This window comes from Oncorhynchus keta, unplaced genomic scaffold (genome assembly GCF_023373465.1).
Source record: "Oncorhynchus keta strain PuntledgeMale-10-30-2019 unplaced genomic scaffold, Oket_V2 Un_scaffold_19327_pilon_pilon, whole genome shotgun sequence".
NCBI classification, from domain to species: Eukaryota; Metazoa; Chordata; class Actinopteri; order Salmoniformes; family Salmonidae; genus Oncorhynchus; species Oncorhynchus keta.
This window is the reverse complement of record NW_026290846.1, coordinates 245449-263720: the sequence shown is the minus strand read 5'-3', so window position 1 is coordinate 263720 and position 18272 is coordinate 245449. Positions and strand designations below refer to the sequence as shown.

The window sequence follows — 18272 nt, the reverse complement described above, 5'->3', positions numbered from 1 at the left end:
AATAATACCAGTATGTCCACAATAATAATACCAGTATGTCCACAATAATAATACCAGTATGTCCACAATAATAATACCAGGATGTCCACAATAATAATACCAGGATGTCCACAATAATAATACCAGGATGTCCATAATAATACCAGGATGTCCACAATAATAATACCAGTATGTCCACAATAATAATACCAGTATGTCCACAATAATAATACCAGGATGTCCACAATAATAATACCAGTATGTCCACAATAATAATACCAGGATGTCCACAATAATAATACCAGTATGTCCACAATAATAATACCAGGATGTCCACAATAATAATACCAGGATGTCCACAATAATAATACCAGGATGTCCACAATAATAATATCAGTATGTCCACAATAATAATACCAGGATGTCCACAATAATAATACCAGTATGTCCACAATAATAATACCAGGATGTCCACAATAATAATACCAGTATGTCCACAATAATAATACCAGTATGTCCACAATAATAATACCAGTATGTCCACAATAATAATACCAGGATGTCCACAATAATAATACCAGGATGTCCACAATAATAATACCAGGATGTACACAATAATAATACCAGGATGTCCACAATAATAATACCAGTATGTCCACAATAATAATACCAGGATGTCCACAATAATAATACCAGGATGTCCACAATAATAATACCAGATGTCCACAATAATAATACCAGGATGTCCACAATAATAAGGATGTCCAATAATAATACCAGTATGTCCACAATAATAATACCAGTATGTCCACAATAATAATACCAGTATGTCCACAATAATAATACCAGGATGTCCACAATAATAATACCAGGATGTCCACAATAATAATACCAGGATGTCCACAATAATAATACCAGTATGTCCACAATAATAATACCAGTATGTCCACAATAATAATACCAGTATGTCCACAATAATAATACCAGGATGTCCACAATAATAATACCAGGATGTCCACAATAATAATACCAGGATGTCCACAATAATAATACCAGGATGTCCACAATAATAATACCAGGATGTCCACAATAATAATACCAGTATGTCCACAATAATAATACCAGGATGTCCACAATAATAATACCAGGATGTCCACAATAATAATACCAGGATGTCCACAATAATAATACCAGGATGTCCACAATAATAATACCAGGATGTCCACAATAATAATACCAGTATGTCCACAATAATAATACCAGGATGTCCACAAGTCAGCTTGTACTCACATGTATGCTTCAAACAAACACGTTTCAAATACAGGATGACATCATGACAAATACGTACAAGCAAATACATGAATATTCCCTTCTGTACAAATCTTAATTTAGTTGATTTTTGTAGAAATGTTTCTACTGCATTGTACTGTAAAGCAGTCCTGTCTGCCTACTGTCAATCAGTGTTTTCTATAGTCAAGTTCCTCTGAGTCTCTCACGGAGTACCTTTATTAGAATCATCATCTGCATAAATTACAAACACACATTTGTAAACAATCCTTTTAACATCCCCCAGAAATACGAAGCTCTTTCTAAAATAGTTCAAAGCTAGTTTATAATCATGTTTTTAAATAGTGATTTGCAGTATCTGTCACAGAGCAGTCCTGAAGCATTACAGATGTAGGCTCTTAATTTGATCACTCTTTGTTGCAGATGAGCTTTGTGATTTACATACATTCACTAAACACCCGCACTAACACAGTTATATTAACAGTATTGCACTTTTCATGTAGCCTACTTTTGGCCAGCCTAACCACTAATCAAGCAACATTATGGACTAAATGTTAAAATCCTGTTCCTGCAGGATTATTTTGCTGTGACAATACTGGTCAAATTAAGATCCTATATCTGTACACACACTGCAAGTCTTCTAACAACACCACTTCTTCTAAATTCAGTTCTTCTTTGTCCTCTCACTTAAATCTGAAGTTCAGGACATAACTTTTGTACTTTCCAGAACCAATCATTTTTGGTCCAAAATGTTCAACCCGGTCATTTCCCATTTCTGAGTGGTCCACATAAGGTGTTCAGAAACCTGCTGTGGTCATATGATTGATGATAACACACTGCTAAAAATAAGGTGCTTTATGAGATGAGTCACTGAACCTTTCATGGTTCTATACAGCATCATTTCTTCTGGCAGTGAACCATGATTCAGACCTGCTTTGTTCGTGTTCCTTTTTTAACTGTCCCTTTAACAGACAATAAGCCACACAGTAAGTCCATTTCTTTCAGACTAAATAACATGAGAAATACAGACAGTACAGCACTAGTCAAGAAACATTTAACACCTCAACATAACATCACAACTGGTACTTTAAACTAGCATCAAATAAACATACATTACTGTAATTCATATTCAGGGCATTTCACAATGATGAAATGTGCTACGGTTGTATACCTGATCCAGTTAACCTGAATACATGCGTTTCAGTTCACTCCTGTAAAATATACCTTAGAACTACATCCAGTACTGTGTACAGACTAACAGTATAACGTGATATTAGCTTCCATTTTCCCAGGTGGATGTCCAATTAAATGTTCCCAACTGTGCTATTGTCAAGTTAGTAGGACTTTCTATCAACTTTCTACGAAGCCCATATCTATGTGTTTATAACTGCATCATAACTCACTATAAGCGTGTTCATAAACACATGATAGATATGGATATAGTCTATATAAGAACAGTAGATAGATAGCAAGGCTGTTCTGAACAAGGATCCTGACAATGAACGAAGCTCCAATAGTAAGGCAGACATTTCCCTTACTGTTAAGTTAACCAGCGTACACATCAACTAGACATATGAAGGCTACATGTTGTGTGTCATTAAGAGGGATAGTTAAGTTCCCGTGGACGATAAAGGGCTAAAATACTATCGTATTCAATATTACTAACAGTTGTTTGAAGTCAAGCTTTTGTTTTTAAAATGTATCCTTTTGCTGAAGCTTAAGTTCTGAAGTTCTCTGAAATACCCTTCTACTCTATGAGACCCCGGTATCACCATTCCCTTCCTTCATAGGCTGCATCCAGATTCTCTACCCTTCTTATCGACAAGCATTGAATTGGTGTAAGCATCGATTGGGGAGAGTTTCACCTGGAGAGAATTGATGGTAGGCAGTGATCAAGAGGCGAAAGAAACGCACACGTGTTTAGGCGAGGTGCTGGCTAGCGGAGTAGAACACCTGTTTAGGCGAGGAGCTGGCTAGGGGAGTAGAACACCTGTTTAGGCGAGGTTCTAGCTAGCAGAGTAGAACACCTGTTTAGGCGAGGTTCTAGCTAGCAGAGTAGAACACCTGTTTAGGCGAGGTTCTAGCTAGCAGAGTAGAACTCTTGAAAAAGAAAAGGAGAACTGCACACCCAGGGGCTCAGATGCAATCATTTAATATCCTAATAACCGACGTTTCGACAGACAAGCTGTCTTCATCAGGGTATAGTGACAAATGCAGTGATCAAGTGCACACTTCAGAAGAAGGATAGAGAATTGGATTGCAACCTTAGTTTCACCATCCCTCCCCCCTCACTACACTTCTACTCTCCTTGGCCTTCCCTAGTTTCACCCCAACATTTTAACTATCCCCACCCACTTTCTAGCCGATCATGGGGTCGTCCCCACCGGGCGAGGCCAGCTCGGGGACACTAACGAAGGGCAGGTTCTTGGTGTTGTCCTCCCTGAGCGAGGTGGAGTTGTTCCGGTGGGACACGGCGGTGAAGGCCAGATGGTCGTGCTCCAGTATAGCCAGGCGGTCCTGTGGTTTCTCCTTCTTCAGATAGAACATCTTCCTCAGGGTCTTCAGCTGCTGCAGCTCACAGAACGTCTCCAGGACCACCAGCATCACAACCAAGCCCAGGAGGAGGTAGACTGGAGAGAGAGAGAGAGAGAGAGAGAGAGAGAGAGAGAGAGAGAGAGAGAGAGAGAGAGAGAGAGAATCCATTAATATTGTCATTTGATCACTCTCCCTCCATGGTTCATATCCTCACATGCATAGTATGATATAAATAGTGAATAGGCTATCTGCAGCGCTCCTCTTCTCCAACTCATCACTTGCTCATTGAAACCCTCAGCTGACTCAGTTCATAGCATGGAAATCACAACCTCACAACATTGTTTGTTTTCTATCTAACCACTAGGGGGAGGGAAAGGGCACTGATGAGCCCAGCAAGCAGTGTGTAATCAGTAGAAGGTTTTGGTGTTGGTTTTCCCAATAATAGATGATCTCATTATTATAATGATCATTACTATGGTCATAATCATTTTTTAACTAGAATTTAGATCAACTAAAGTCTCTGAATATCAGTAGCAGTCTACATTAATTTAGATGTCTACAATGATGCCAAGCCTTTCTGTGTATTGATGAAGGAAGAACGGATGTTCAGGAAAGATATGGGAAGATTCTCTTGTCTCAGAGTCAGCCAAACTTCACAAACATGCCAGAAGTGCTGAGGGCAATCCAAATCAAATATACAGGACCCCCTACTAAGTTCAAAATCAGCCTTTTTCCTCTCTTCTTAGCCAGTAGCTGTCTTCTCTTTCACAGCAAAAGGCTTCTGGTTTTTGGCTTCTAAAGAGCAAGATGAGTCTGTAGCATAGCATCTAGAGCCTCAAGACAAACTTGTCCAATAGCATCTAGAGCCTCAAGACAAACCTGTCCAATAGCATCTAGAGCCTCAAGACAAACCTCTCCATTGGGATTCTCTGTCTCTTACCCTATTACAGGGGCCTAATCACTGGCTTACTGGTGCGCTTCCATGCCGTCCCTAGCAGGGGTGCGTCACTTGAGTGGGTTGAGTCACTGACGTGGTCGTCCTGTCTGGGTTGGCGCCCCCCCTTGGGTTGTGCCGTGGCGGAGATCTTTGTGGGCTATACTCGGCCTTGTCTAAGGATGGTAAATTGGTGGTTGAAGATATCCCTCTAGTGGTGTGGGGGCTGTGCTTTGGCAAGGTGGGTGGGGTTACATCCTGCCTGTTTCGCCCTGTCCGGGGGTATCATCGGACGGGGCCACAGTGTCTCCTGACCCCTCCTGTCTCAGCCTCCAGTATTTATGCTGCAGTAGTTTGTGTCGGGGGGCTAGGGTCAGTCTGTTATATCTGGAGTATTTCTCGTCTTATCCGGTGTCCTGTGTGAATTTAAGTATGCTCTCTCTAATTCTCTCTTTCTCTGAGGACCTGAGACCTAGGACCATGCCTCAGGACCACCTGGCATGATGACTCCTTGCTGTCTCCAGTCCACCTGGCCATGCGGCTGTTCCAGGTTCAACTGTTCTGCATGCGGCTATGGAACCCTGACCTGTTCACCAGACGTGCTACCTGTCCCAGACCTGCTGTTTTCAACTCTCTAGAGACAGCAGGAGAGGTAGAGATACTCTGAATGATTGGCTATGAAAAGCCAACTGACATTTACTCCTGATGTGCTGACCTGTTGCACCCTCTACAACCACTGTGATTATTATTATTTGACCCTGCTGGTCATCTATGAACATTTGAACATCTTGGCCATGTTCTGTTATAATCTCCACCCGGCACAGCCAGAAGAGGACTGGCCACCCCTCATAGACTGGTTCCTCTCTACGTTTCTTCCTAGGTTTCTAGAGAGTTTTTCCTAGCCACTGTGCTTCTACACCTGCATTGCTTGCTGTTTGTGGTTTTAGGCTGGGTTTCTGTACATCACTTTCAGATATCAGCTGATGTAAGAAGGGCTATATAAATACATTTGATTTGAAACCTGTCCAATAGCATCCAGAGCCTCAAGACAAACCTGTCCAATAGCATCCAGAGCCTCAAGACAAACCTGTCCAATAGCATCCAGAGCCTCAAGACAAACCTGTCCAATAGCATCCAGAGCCTCAAGACAAACCTGCCCAATAGCATCCAGAGCCTCAAGACAAACCTGCCCAATAGCATCCAGAGCCTCAAGACAAACCTGCCCAATAGCATCCAGAGCCTCAAGACAAACCTGTCCAATAGCATCCAGAGCCTCAAGACAAACCTGTCCAATAGCATCCAGAGCCTCAAGACAAACCTGTCCAATAGCATCCAGAGCCTCAAGACAAACCTGCCCAATAGCATCCAGAGCCTCAAGACAAACCTGCCCAATAGCATCCAGAGCCTCAAGACAAACCTGTCCAATAGCATCCAGAGCCTCAAGACAAACCTGTCCAATAGCATCCAGAGCCTCAAGACAAACCTGTCCAATAGCATCCAGAGCCTCAAGACAAACCTGTCCAATAGCACCCAGAGCCTCAAGACAAACCTGTCCAATGCTGAGCCTCAAGCTGTTGGATGATGCTGTATCTCTATTTATATGGTTATTTAAGTTCACTTTAATTTGGACAACCCAGTTCTGGATCAATCATCACCCCAGTTCTAGATCATTCATCACCCCAGTTCTGGATCATTCATCACCCCAGTTCTGGATCATTCATCACCCCAGTTCTGGATCATTCATCACCCCAGTTCTGGATCATTCATCACCCCAGTTCTGGATCATTCATCACCCCAGTTCTGGATCATTCATCACCCCAGTTCTGGATCATTCATCACCCCAGTTCTGGATCATTCATCACCCCAGTTCTGGATCATTCATCACCCCAGTTCTGGATCATTCACCACCCCAGTTCTAGATCATTCACCACCCCAGTTCTAGATCATTCACCACCCCAGTTCTAGATCATTCATCACCCCAGTTCTGGATCATTTATCAATCTCTCATGGACTCTTGGAAGACCAGCACCTATTGTGGGCTGAAAGACATTCATGCAAACGAATGTGAACACTTACCAGTGATGCCCACTTTATAGATCTGTCTGAACCTCTGGTTGAAGGACTCTCCTGGTACGTAATCTCCCAGTCCGATGGTACTGAGAGATATAAAACAGAAGTAGAAACTCTCCAGGAAGTTCCAGTTCTCCTCTAGGGAGGAGAAGATGGCCGCCGGGATGAGGAAGAAACAGGAAGCAGCCAGGATGGCAAGGAGTGTGGCGTGGACCATGGCTACCAAAGGTTTGGACAGGCCCCAGCGGGTGGACACATACATGACGGGCCGGCGTGTGCTGAAGATCATGACGCGTTGGACCACGGCGGTGAGGAAGAGGAGGGTGAAGGGGATGCCGAGCACAGAGTAGACGATACAAAAAGCTTTTCCCCCGTCGGAGAGCGGAGCGGTGTGACCGTATCCTGGAGGAAACACAAAGCAGTGTTTCATTCATATTATGATCCATGTTAAAGTACAGCATTATCTAACAACATGTTAATACAATATTGATATTAGTTAAGACCAACCTTAATACAAAGTGTTACCTACTTACCAAATATTTGCATCACTTTTTTTCATCTACACGTTCAAGGCAGTAGTAGTGATGACAGTAGTCTACTGTCCAGCTGAACCACATTACTAGGTAGTAGTAGTGATGACAGTAGTCTACTGCCCAGCTGAACCACATTACATGGCAGTAGTAGTGATGACAGTAGTCTACTGCCCAGCTGAACCACATTACATGGCAGTAGTAGTGATGACAGTAGTCTACTGCCCAGCTGAACCACATTACAAGGCAGTAGTAGTGATGACAGTGGTCTACTGCCCAGCTGAACCACATTACAAGGCAGTAGTAGTGATGACAGTAGTCTACTGCCCAGCTGAACCACATTACATGGCAGTAGTAGTGATGACAGTAGTCTACTGCCCAGCTGAACCACATTACAAGGCAGTAGTAGTGATGACAGTAGTCTACTGCCCAGCTGAACCACATTACAAGGCAGTAGTAGTGATGACAGTGGTCTACTGCCCAGCTGAACCACATTACAAGGCAGTAGTAGTGATGACAGTAATCTATTGCCCAGCTGAACCACATTACAAGGCAGTAGTAGTGATGACAGTGGTCTACTGCCCAGCTGAACCACATTACAAGGCAGTAGTAGTGATGACAGTAGTCTACTGCCCAGCTGAACCACATTACAAGGCAGTAGTAGTGATGACAGTAGTCTACTGTCCAGCTGAACCACATTACATGGCAGTAGTAGTGATGACAGTAATCTATTGCCCAGCTGAACCACATTACAAGGCAGTAGTAGTGATGACAGTAGTCTACTGCCCAGCTGAACCACATTACAAGGCAGTAGTAGTGATGACAGTAGTCTACTGCCCAGCTGAACCACATTACATGGCAGTAGTAGTGATGACAGTAATCTATTGCCCAGCTGAACCACATTACAAGGCAGTAGTAGTGATGACAGTGGTCTACTGCCCAGCTGAACCACATTACAAGGCAGTAGTAGTGATGACAGTAGTCTACTGCCCAGCTGAACCACATTACAAGGCAGTAGTAGTGATGACAGTAGTCTACTGTCCAGCTGAACCACATTACATGGCAGTAGTAGTGATGACAGTAATCTATTGCCCAGCTGAACCACATTACAAGGCAGTAGTAGTGATGACAGTAGTCTACTGCCCAGCTGAACCACATTACAAGGCAGTAGTAGTGATGACAGTAGTCTACTGCCCAGCTGAACCACATTACATGGCAGTAGTAGTGATGACAGTAGTCTATTGCACAGCTGAACCACATTACAAGGCAGTAGTAGTGATGACAGTAGTCTACTGCCCAGCTGAACCACATTACAAGGCAGTAGTAGTGATGACAGTGGTCTACTGCCCAGCTGAACCACATTACAAGGCAGTAGTAGTGATGACAGTAGTCTACTGCCCAGCTGAACCACATTACAAGGCAGTAGTAGTGATGACAGTAGTCTACTGCCCAGCTGAACCACATTACAAGGCAGTAGTAGTGATGACAGTGGTCTACTGCCCAGCTGAACCACATTACAAGGCAGTAGTAGTGATGACAGTAGTCTACTGCCCAGCTGAACCACATTACAAGGCAGTAGTAGTGATGACAGTAGTCTACTGCCCAGCTGAACCACATTACATGGCAGTAGTAGTGATGACAGTAATCTATTGCCCAGCTGAACCACATTACAAGGCAGTAGTAGTGATGACAGTGGTCTACTGCCCAGCTGAACCACATTACAAGGCAGTAGTAGTGATGACAGTAGTCTACTGCCCAGCTGAACCACATTACAAGGCAGTAGTAGTGATGACAGTGGTCTACTGCCCAGCTGAACCACATTACAAGGCAGTAGTAGTGATGACAGTAGTCTACTGCCCAGCTGAACCACATTACAAGGCAGTAGTAGTGATGACAGTAGTCTACTGCCCAGCTGAACCACATTACAAGGCAGTAGTAGTGATGACAGTGGTCTACTGCCCAGCTGAACCACATTACAAGGCAGTAGTAGTGATGACAGTAGTCTACTGCCCAGCTGAACCACATTACAAGGCAGTAGTAGTGATGACAGTAGTCTATTGCACAGCTGAACCACATTACATGGCAGTAGTAGTGATGACAGTAGTCTATTGCACAGCTGAACCACATTACAAGGCAGTAGTAGTGATGACAGTAGTCTACTGCCCAGCTGAACCACATTACATGGCAGTAGTAGTGATGACAGTGGTCTACTGCCCAGCTGAACCACATTACAAGGCAGTAGTAGTGATGACAGTAGTCTACTGCCCAGCTGAACCACATTACAAGGCAGTAGTAGTGATGACAGTAGTCTACTGCCCAGCTGAACCACATTACATGGCAGTAGTAGTGATGACAGTAGTCTATTGCACAGCTGAACCACATTACAAGGCAGTAGTAGTGATGACAGTAGTCTACTGTCCAGCTGAACCACATTACATGGCAGTAGTAGTGATGACAGTAATCTATTGCCCAGCTGAACCACATTACAAGGCAGTAGTAGTGATGACAGTAGTCTACTGCCCAGCTGAACCACATTACATGGCAGTAGTAGTGATGACAGTAGTCTATTGCACAGCTGAACCACATTACAAGGCAGTAGTAGTGATGACAGTAGTCTACTGCCCAGCTGAACCACATTACATGGCAGTAGTAGTGATGACAGTGGTCTACTGCCCAGCTGAACCACATTACAAGGCAGTAGTAGTGATGACAGTAGTCTACTGCCCAGCTGAACCACATTACAAGGCAGTAGTAGTGATGACAGTAGTCTACTGTCCAGCTGAACCACATTACATGGCAGTAGTAGTGATGACAGTAATCTATTGCCCAGCTGAACCACATTACAAGGCAGTAGTAGTGATGACAGTAGTCTACTGCCCAGCTGAACCACATTACAAGGCAGTAGTAGTGATGACAGTAGTCTACTGCCCAGCTGAACCACATTACATGGCAGTAGTAGTGATGACAGTAGTCTATTGCACAGCTGAACCACATTACAAGGCAGTAGTAGTGATGACAGTAGTCTACTGCCCAGCTGAACCACATTACATGGCAGTAGTAGTGATGACAGTGGTCTACTGCCCAGCTGAACCACATTACAAGGCAGTAGTAGTGATGACAGTAGTCTACTGCCCAGCTGAACCACATTACAAGGCAGTAGTAGTGATGACAGTGGTCTACTGCCCAGCTGAACCACATTACAAGGCAGTAGTAGTGATGACAGTGGTCTACTGCCCAGCTGAACCACATTACAAGGCAGTAGTAGTGATGACAGTAGTCTACTGCCCAGCTGAACCACATTACAAGGCAGTAGTAGTGATGACAGTAGTCTACTGCCCAGCTGAACCACATTACATGGCAGTAGTAGTGATGACAGTAATCTATTGCCCAGCTGAACCACATTACAAGGCAGTAGTAGTGATGACAGTGGTCTACTGCCCAGCTGAACCACATTACAAGGCAGTAGTAGTGATGACAGTAGTCTACTGCCCAGCTGAACCACATTACAAGGCAGTAGTAGTGATGACAGTGGTCTACTGCCCAGCTGAACCACATTACAAGGCAGTAGTAGTGATGACAGTAGTCTACTGCCCAGCTGAACCACATTACAAGGCAGTAGTAGTGATGACAGTAGTCTACTGCCCAGCTGAACCACATTACAAGGCAGTAGTAGTGATGACAGTGGTCTACTGCCCAGCTGAACCACATTACAAGGCAGTAGTAGTGATGACAGTAGTCTACTGCCCAGCTGAACCACATTACAAGGCAGTAGTAGTGATGACAGTAGTCTACTGCCCAGCTGAACCACATTACATGGCAGTAGTAGTGATGACAGTAATCTATTGCCCAGCTGAACCACATTACAAGGCAGTAGTAGTGATGACAGTGGTCTACTGCCCAGCTGAACCACATTACAAGGCAGTAGTAGTGATGACAGTAGTCTACTGCCCAGCTGAACCACATTACAAGGCAGTAGTAGTGATGACAGTGGTCTACTGCCCAGCTGAACCACATTACAAGGCAGTAGTAGTGATGACAGTAGTCTACTGCCCAGCTGAACCACATTACAAGGCAGTAGTAGTGATGACAGTAGTCTACTGCCCAGCTGAACCACATTACAAGGCAGTAGTAGTGATGACAGTAGTCTACTGCCCAGCTGAACCACATTACAAGGCAGTAGTAGTGATGACAGTGGTCTACTGCCCAGCTGAACCACATTACAAGGCAGTAGTAGTGATGACAGTAGTCTACTGCCCAGCTGAACCACATTACAAGGCAGTAGTAGTGATGACAGTAGTCTACTGCCCAGCTGAACCACATTACAAGGCAGTAGTAGTGATGACAGTGGTCTACTGCCCAGCTGAACCACATTACAAGGCAGTAGTAGTGATGACAGTAGTCTACTGCCCAGCTGAACCACATTACAAGGCAGTAGTAGTGATGACAGTAGTCTACTGCCCAGCTGAACCACATTACATGGCAGTAGTAGTGATGACAGTAATCTATTGCCCAGCTGAACCACATTACAAGGCAGTAGTAGTGATGACAGTGGTCTACTGCCCAGCTGAACCACATTACAAGGCAGTAGTAGTGATGACAGTAGTCTACTGCCCAGGTGAACCACATTACAAGGCAGTAGTAGTGATGACAGTGGTCTACTGCCCAGCTGAACCACATTACAAGGCAGTAGTAGTGATGACAGTAGTCTACTGCCCAGCTGAACCACATTACAAGGCAGTAGTAGTGATGACAGTAGTCTACTGCCCAGCTGAACCACATTACATGGCAGTAGTAGTGATGACAGTAATCTATTGCCCAGCTGAACCACATTACAAGGCAGTAGTAGTGATGACAGTGGTCTACTGCCCAGCTGAACCACATTACAAGGCAGTAGTAGTGATGACAGTAGTCTACTGCCCAGCTGAACCACATTACAAGGCAGTAGTAGTGATGACAGTAGTCTACTGCCCAGCTGAACCACATTACAAGGCAGTAGTAGTGATGACAGTAGTCTACTGCCCAGCTGAACCACATTACAAGGCAGTAGTAGTGATGACAGTGGTCTACTGCCCAGCTGAACCACATTACAAGGCAGTAGTAGTGATGACAGTAGTCTACTGCCCAGCTGAACCACATTACAAGGCAGTAGTAGTGATGACAGTAGTCTACTGCCCAGCTGAACCACATTACAAGGCAGTAGTAGTGATGACAGTGGTCTACTGCCCAGCTGAACCACATTACAAGGCAGTAGTAGTGATGACAGTAGTCTACTGCCCAGCTGAACCACATTACAAGGCAGTAGTAGTGATGACAGTAGTCTACTGCCCAGCTGAACCACATTACATGGCAGTAGTAGTGATGACAGTAATCTATTGCCCAGCTGAACCACATTACAAGGCAGTAGTAGTGATGACAGTGGTCTACTGCCCAGCTGAACCACATTACAAGGCAGTAGTAGTGATGACAGTAGTCTACTGCCCAGCTGAACCACATTACAAGGCAGTAGTAGTGATGACAGTAGTCTACTGCCCAGCTGAACCACATTACAAGGCAGTAGTAGTGATGACAGTAGTCTACTGCCCAGCTGAACCACATTACATGGCAGTAGTAGTGATGACAGTAATCTATTGCCCAGCTGAACCACATTACATGGCAGTAGTAGTGATGACCAGCTGAACCACATTACAAGGCAGTAGTAGTGATGACAGTGGTCTACTGCCCAGCTGAACCACATTACAAGGCAGTAGTAGTGATGACAGTAGTCTACTGCCCAGCTGAACCACATTACAAGGCAGTAGTAGTGATGACAGTGGTCTACTGCCCAGCTGAACCACATTACAAGGCAGTAGTAGTGATGACAGTAGTCTACTGCCCAGCTGAACCACATTACAAGGCAGTAGTAGTGATGACAGTAGTCTATTGCACAGCTGAACACATTAATAGCAGGTAGCAACAGCAAACCATCATATGTGATTTAGACAAAACAACACAATCTAGAGGGTTGGGAACTCTGTTCTGTAGCTCATGGCACTCACACCAGAAGGTGACATTAAAGGGGAAATCTGTAGTTGCTACATCCCTTTTTGGACCTAAATGAATGATACAGGTAACTGCCAAAATAAAGGAAACACCAACATAAAGAGTCTTAATAGGGCGTTGGGTCAAAATGAGCCAGAACAACTTCAATGTGCCTTGGCATAGATTCTACAAGTGTCTGGAACTCAATGAGAGGGATGTGACACCATTGTCCACAAGAAATTCCATCACTTGTGTTCAGTTTGTGTTCAATCTGGCGGCTGAGACATACACACATACATACATAAACACACCCTTTAAACCCTCTATGCTCCTTTGAGACCCCTTTTTCAAAGTCACTGAATCTCTTCTAGCCATTGTAGTCTAAATAATGGGCAACTGGGAATTGTTATACATGACCCTAAGCATGATGGAATGTTAATTGGTTAATTAACTCTAGAATCACACCTGCGTGGAAGCACCTGCTTTCACTATAATTAGTATCCCTTATTTACTCAAGTGTTACCTATATCTACCCATTGATTCTTCAGAACCCCGAATAGAAACGTGTTTTAATCCAATTATTTGTAACAATGTAAATGTAAACAAACACTATATAGCCTCAAAACATGGTTAAAACTTTACATTTGATTTGATGGATGACCAGTCCTTCTATCCATAGCTCTGTCTATGAAGTTGAGAGTGGTTACATTTCTCCAGCCACATCTCTTAGCTTTTTACCAAAACAGTAGTGTGGTGCCCGTTTTGGTATTGTTCTACCTCTAGATTGCCCCTTTAAAGAAAAGAGCATGTAGCATGTTTTGGTTGAAGTGTTCCTATCATGAGTGTTCAAAATGCCATGGCCCTCCAATACAATCATGGAAAACTAGGCCGAGTTCATGTCAGAGTAGGGCTACCATGATTTTCAATATCTTCATTAAGTCAAAATGGATAGAGAGTTATGTTAGGAATCAAACCCTGCAGTAAAATGAAGCAATGCCTGTTTAGAAGGGGAGCCCCAGTGTGGTGACATCCGCAGATATTACACCAATTGTATTCACAGTCTACTTACGTGTGGTCCGTTTAAGATGACCAGTTCTGTTGTCTGTTTAAGATGACCAGTTCTGTGGTCTGTTTAAGATGACCAGTTCTGTGGTCTGTTTAAGATGACCAGTTCTGTGGTCTGTTTAAGATGACCAGTTCTGTTGTCTGTTTAAGATGACCAGTTCTGTTGTCTGTTTAAGATGACCAGTTCTGTTGTCTGTTTAAGATGACCAGTTCTGTTGTCTGTTTAAGATGACCAGTTCTGTTGTCTGTTTAAGATGACCAGTTCTGTTGTCTGTTTAAGATGACCAGTTCTGTTGTCTGTTTAAGATGACCAGTTCTGTGGTCTGTTTAAGATGACCAGTTCTGTTGTCTGTTTAAGATGACCAGTTCTGTTGTCTGTTTAAGATGACCAGTTCTGTGGTCTGTTTAAGATGACCAGTTCTGTGGTCTGTTTAAGATGACCAGTTCTGTGGTCTGTTTAAGATGACCAGTTCTGTTGTCTGTTTAAGATGACCAGTTCTGTTGTCTGTTTAAGATGACCAGTTCTGTTGTCTGTTTAAGATGACCAGTTCTGTGGTCTGTTTAAGATGACCAGTTCTGTGGTCTGTTTAAGATGACCAGTTCTGTGGTCTGTTTAAGATCACCAGTTCTGTGGTCTGTTTAAGATCACCAGTTCTGTGGTCTGTTTAAGATCACCAGTTCTGTGGTCTGTTTAAGATCACCAGTTATGTGGTCTATTTAAAGATGATCAGTTCTGTGGTCTATTTAAGACGACCAGTTCTGGGGTTCTATTTTGATCAGTTCTGTGTTCCATGCAATAATGGCTCTATATAATAATGTATGCCTTCTTGCATTTGTTCTGGATTTGGGACTATGAAAAGACCCCTGGTGGCATGTCTGGTGGGGTACGTGTGTGCATCAGAGCTGTGCATAAATTGACTATGCAAACAATTCGGATTTTTCAACACAATGTTTCTTGTAAAAAATAAGAAGTGATGCAGCCCGTCTCTCCTCAACTCTTAGCCAAGAGAGACTGGCATGCATTTGATTAATATTAGCCATCTGATTACAATGAAGAGCAAGACGAGCTGCTCTGTTCTGGGCCAGCTGCAGCTTAACTATACTACAGAGTATGTTGTCCATTTAAGTTGTTGTCTCTGGCTCTTATGATATCAGATTCAGAATGAATAATAACAAGGTTTGTGGTAGTTTGAAAGGGTTTCCAATTCACATGACCCGGCAAGAAACCCCCAGCCCTATAGTCATAACACAGATGAAAAGGAAATAATAAGCATATTCTGTCATGGCCTACAAATAGGACCCAGAGTTTTACCTGACCAGGTCATGAGATCAGGGGGAGGGTGTGGCGGAGCAGAATTGTTTTTGGCCTGCGCTACAAGCGCCTATATTGGTCCGCTAATACAGGACTAGTAAAGGCACCGTGCGCTACTTTTGATTTTAAAAAAATATCGTACTTTTTCAAATTCATTTTTTCTTTATTATTCTGATGTGTCAGGGGGTGCTGCAGCACAGCTATGCAGACATCTATTTTGGGGGGTAGGCCTATATAGTAGGCCTTTGTTGTGTGCAATGGCTGCATTGGGGGCATATATGTATTGTCATCACTGAGCTGAGTTCAGGTAACAAAGTTACCTGAAAGTGTACATTTCAGTGTCACAGGCAACAAAACGCAAACTGCTTTCAGGTCGTGTGCCTAGTTACAAGAAGGCTATGACAATAATGAACTGTATAACCATCATCCGTAACTACATAAGCAAGCAACTCCCTTATTTTTCCGAAAATAGAAATATTAAGAGCAACACATTTCTGAACGTCACCTTATTCATTACTGGAAGCGATGTCATTGCGCCAACGTAGAACGAGCTATGACGCGCAGACTGCATCACCTCCAGCCAGCCCACCCCTAGATGGCTGAAATGCAGTACACTTTAACAGGCCAATGACGGACTCACCTGTGGTAGACAATACAGTACTGGCGAAAAAGAGCGAGGAGGTGAAGTCCCAGTTCCAATTTGCCGATGAGTTATTGAGAATGGACACTCCATAGTTACTGGCCTCGAGCGCTTTCTCCAAAAACTCCTCAAGGCGTTCTTCCGACAGACATTCGTGGTCCTGGAGGAACAGTTTTTTGATGGTTCGTAACTCCTGTCTTAGCCGGTCTTCATAAGGCAGTTCCACCGATGAAAATACAACAGCTCCGAATATAAGATAAAGAATATATCCCAAGACTAGAAGCAAAAAATACCATGTCGATTTGTGACTTTGTATCAACCGCACACACGAATTGCTAGTTAGAGATTGTAGCATTTTCCAAGAGTTGTTGAAACCTCAATGTGTTAGTTACTCTTGACATAAACAATGAATAGTTTATAGACGCTAAAATAGCAACAACGTCGGCTAAAATATAATGTAGCTTATTTCTAGTTCAAGCGCGCGGTCCTTATCAACTACGACCAAAAGCAAGCATGTGAGAATCGTTACTCTACACGTTTTGGTTTCTTTTCCGTCTCCTCTCTGCCTGTCCTCTGTATATTCTGTTCACTTTCACCGAGAAGGGTCGTTCTGCTGCTGAGAAGAGGATGATGTGGCGGCGGAGGATGCCGGGACTATGTTACGTCAGTCTGTTCCCCTCTTCTCTGCTCCTAGGTGAAACAGACACGTGGGCGTAGAGAGCTAGTAGTATATAGCACCTCTTTGTCTGTAGTCATTGTTCACGAAAGTAACATACGATCAGTGAGAAAGCCAAAGGTGTAGTGAAACCACACCGTTTCCTAAGATTACATCCTATTGCTGAAAGTGACATTGGGGGGTTGACTGTTGACTGTGTTACCAAAGAGACAGACAGACATGAGAGCAATGCATTAGAGGGACAACTTTATTATTTTAGTAGGCTGTGCTGTGGCCTGTCTCACCCCTCTTCCAATAGACTACCAGTGTGTATGTGTGTGTGTGTGTATGTCCAGACAAGTTTGTTTATTTGTCATATACACTGTATATACTGTAGACAGTATATACTATACTGTACATGGAGTACAAGGTGCAATGAAATGCTTTATTGCAGGTTCACCCATAAATCAAACAACATTTTATTGGTCACATAAACATGGTTTGCAGATGTTATTGCGAGTGTGGCGAAATGCTTGTACTTCTAGTTCCAACAGTGCAGTAATATCTAACAACAACCTAATACACACAAATCTAAGTAAAGGGGTGGAATAGCTGCAGGACGTAGAGGTGCTGAGGGTCCTGCTGTTACCCCTGATAAATAGTAATAAAAATGTGTATATATATATATATTTTTTTAAATCGACAAAAATGATCTTCAGCACCATCTGCGTCCCTGTCAATGTCCCAGACCCTGTCCCCATCGACTGCATTTGAATATGAATAAGAGGCCAGTTGTCAAATTGGTTTCTTTCCAGATTCTTTATTGCGTAATGTTTTATGCACTTTGACCTGCAGTGTAATTTAACAATCTAAGGCTGCATTTACACAAGCAGCCCAATTCTGATGTTTTTTTTCCTCTAATTGGTATTTTGACAAATCACATCAGATTGTTTCTTTTTCAGAGCTGATCTGATTGGTCAAAAATACCAATTAGTGAAAAATATCAGAATTGGGCTGCCTGTGTAAACACAGCCTATGAGACTTAATAGTCTTTTGCTCTTTTAAGATAAATGGATAGGCCTTCATATGGAATCTATTTGACCAGGCTCACAATGTAATGTTCTATCTGTAGGCTATGTACACTACCCTACTAACATGTGGTAATGTAATGTTCTATCTGTAGGCTATGTACACTACCCTACTAACATTGTTACTTTGTTATGATAAGCTCAAATCCACCAGCAATT

The 18272-nt window shown here is 43.3% G+C and overlaps 1 protein-coding gene across 1 annotated transcript; it reads right to left on the bottom strand.

Annotated features, from left to right (window-relative positions):
* Positions 1–1452: 1452 nt before the first annotated feature.
* On the bottom strand, positions 1453–17569 carry LOC118396649 (potassium channel subfamily K member 1-like). Its single transcript, XM_052514685.1, has 3 exons — positions 16371–17569; positions 6812–7207; positions 1453–3896 (listed from the first exon to the last, which is right to left on the bottom strand). Exons 1-3 carry the CDS (start codon positions 16723–16725, stop codon positions 3625–3627), a joined length of 1023 nt encoding a protein of 340 aa, XP_052370645.1. The 5' UTR covers positions 16726–17569; the 3' UTR covers positions 1453–3624.
* Between the last annotated feature and the right edge of the window lie 703 nt (positions 17570–18272).

Coding starts and splice junctions, on each gene's coding strand:
- LOC118396649 (XM_052514685.1), bottom strand. CDS start 16,725: ATGCTACAATCTCTAACTAGCAATTCGTGTGTGCGGTTGATACAAAGT. Junction 7,208..16,370: donor TACTGTATTGTCTACCACAG/GTGAGTCCGTCA, acceptor TGTTTCCTCCAG/GATACGGTCACACCGCTCCG. Junction 3,897..6,811: donor CTATAAAGTGGGCATCACTG/GTAAGTGTTCAC, acceptor CTCTCTCTCCAG/TCTACCTCCTCCTGGGCTTG.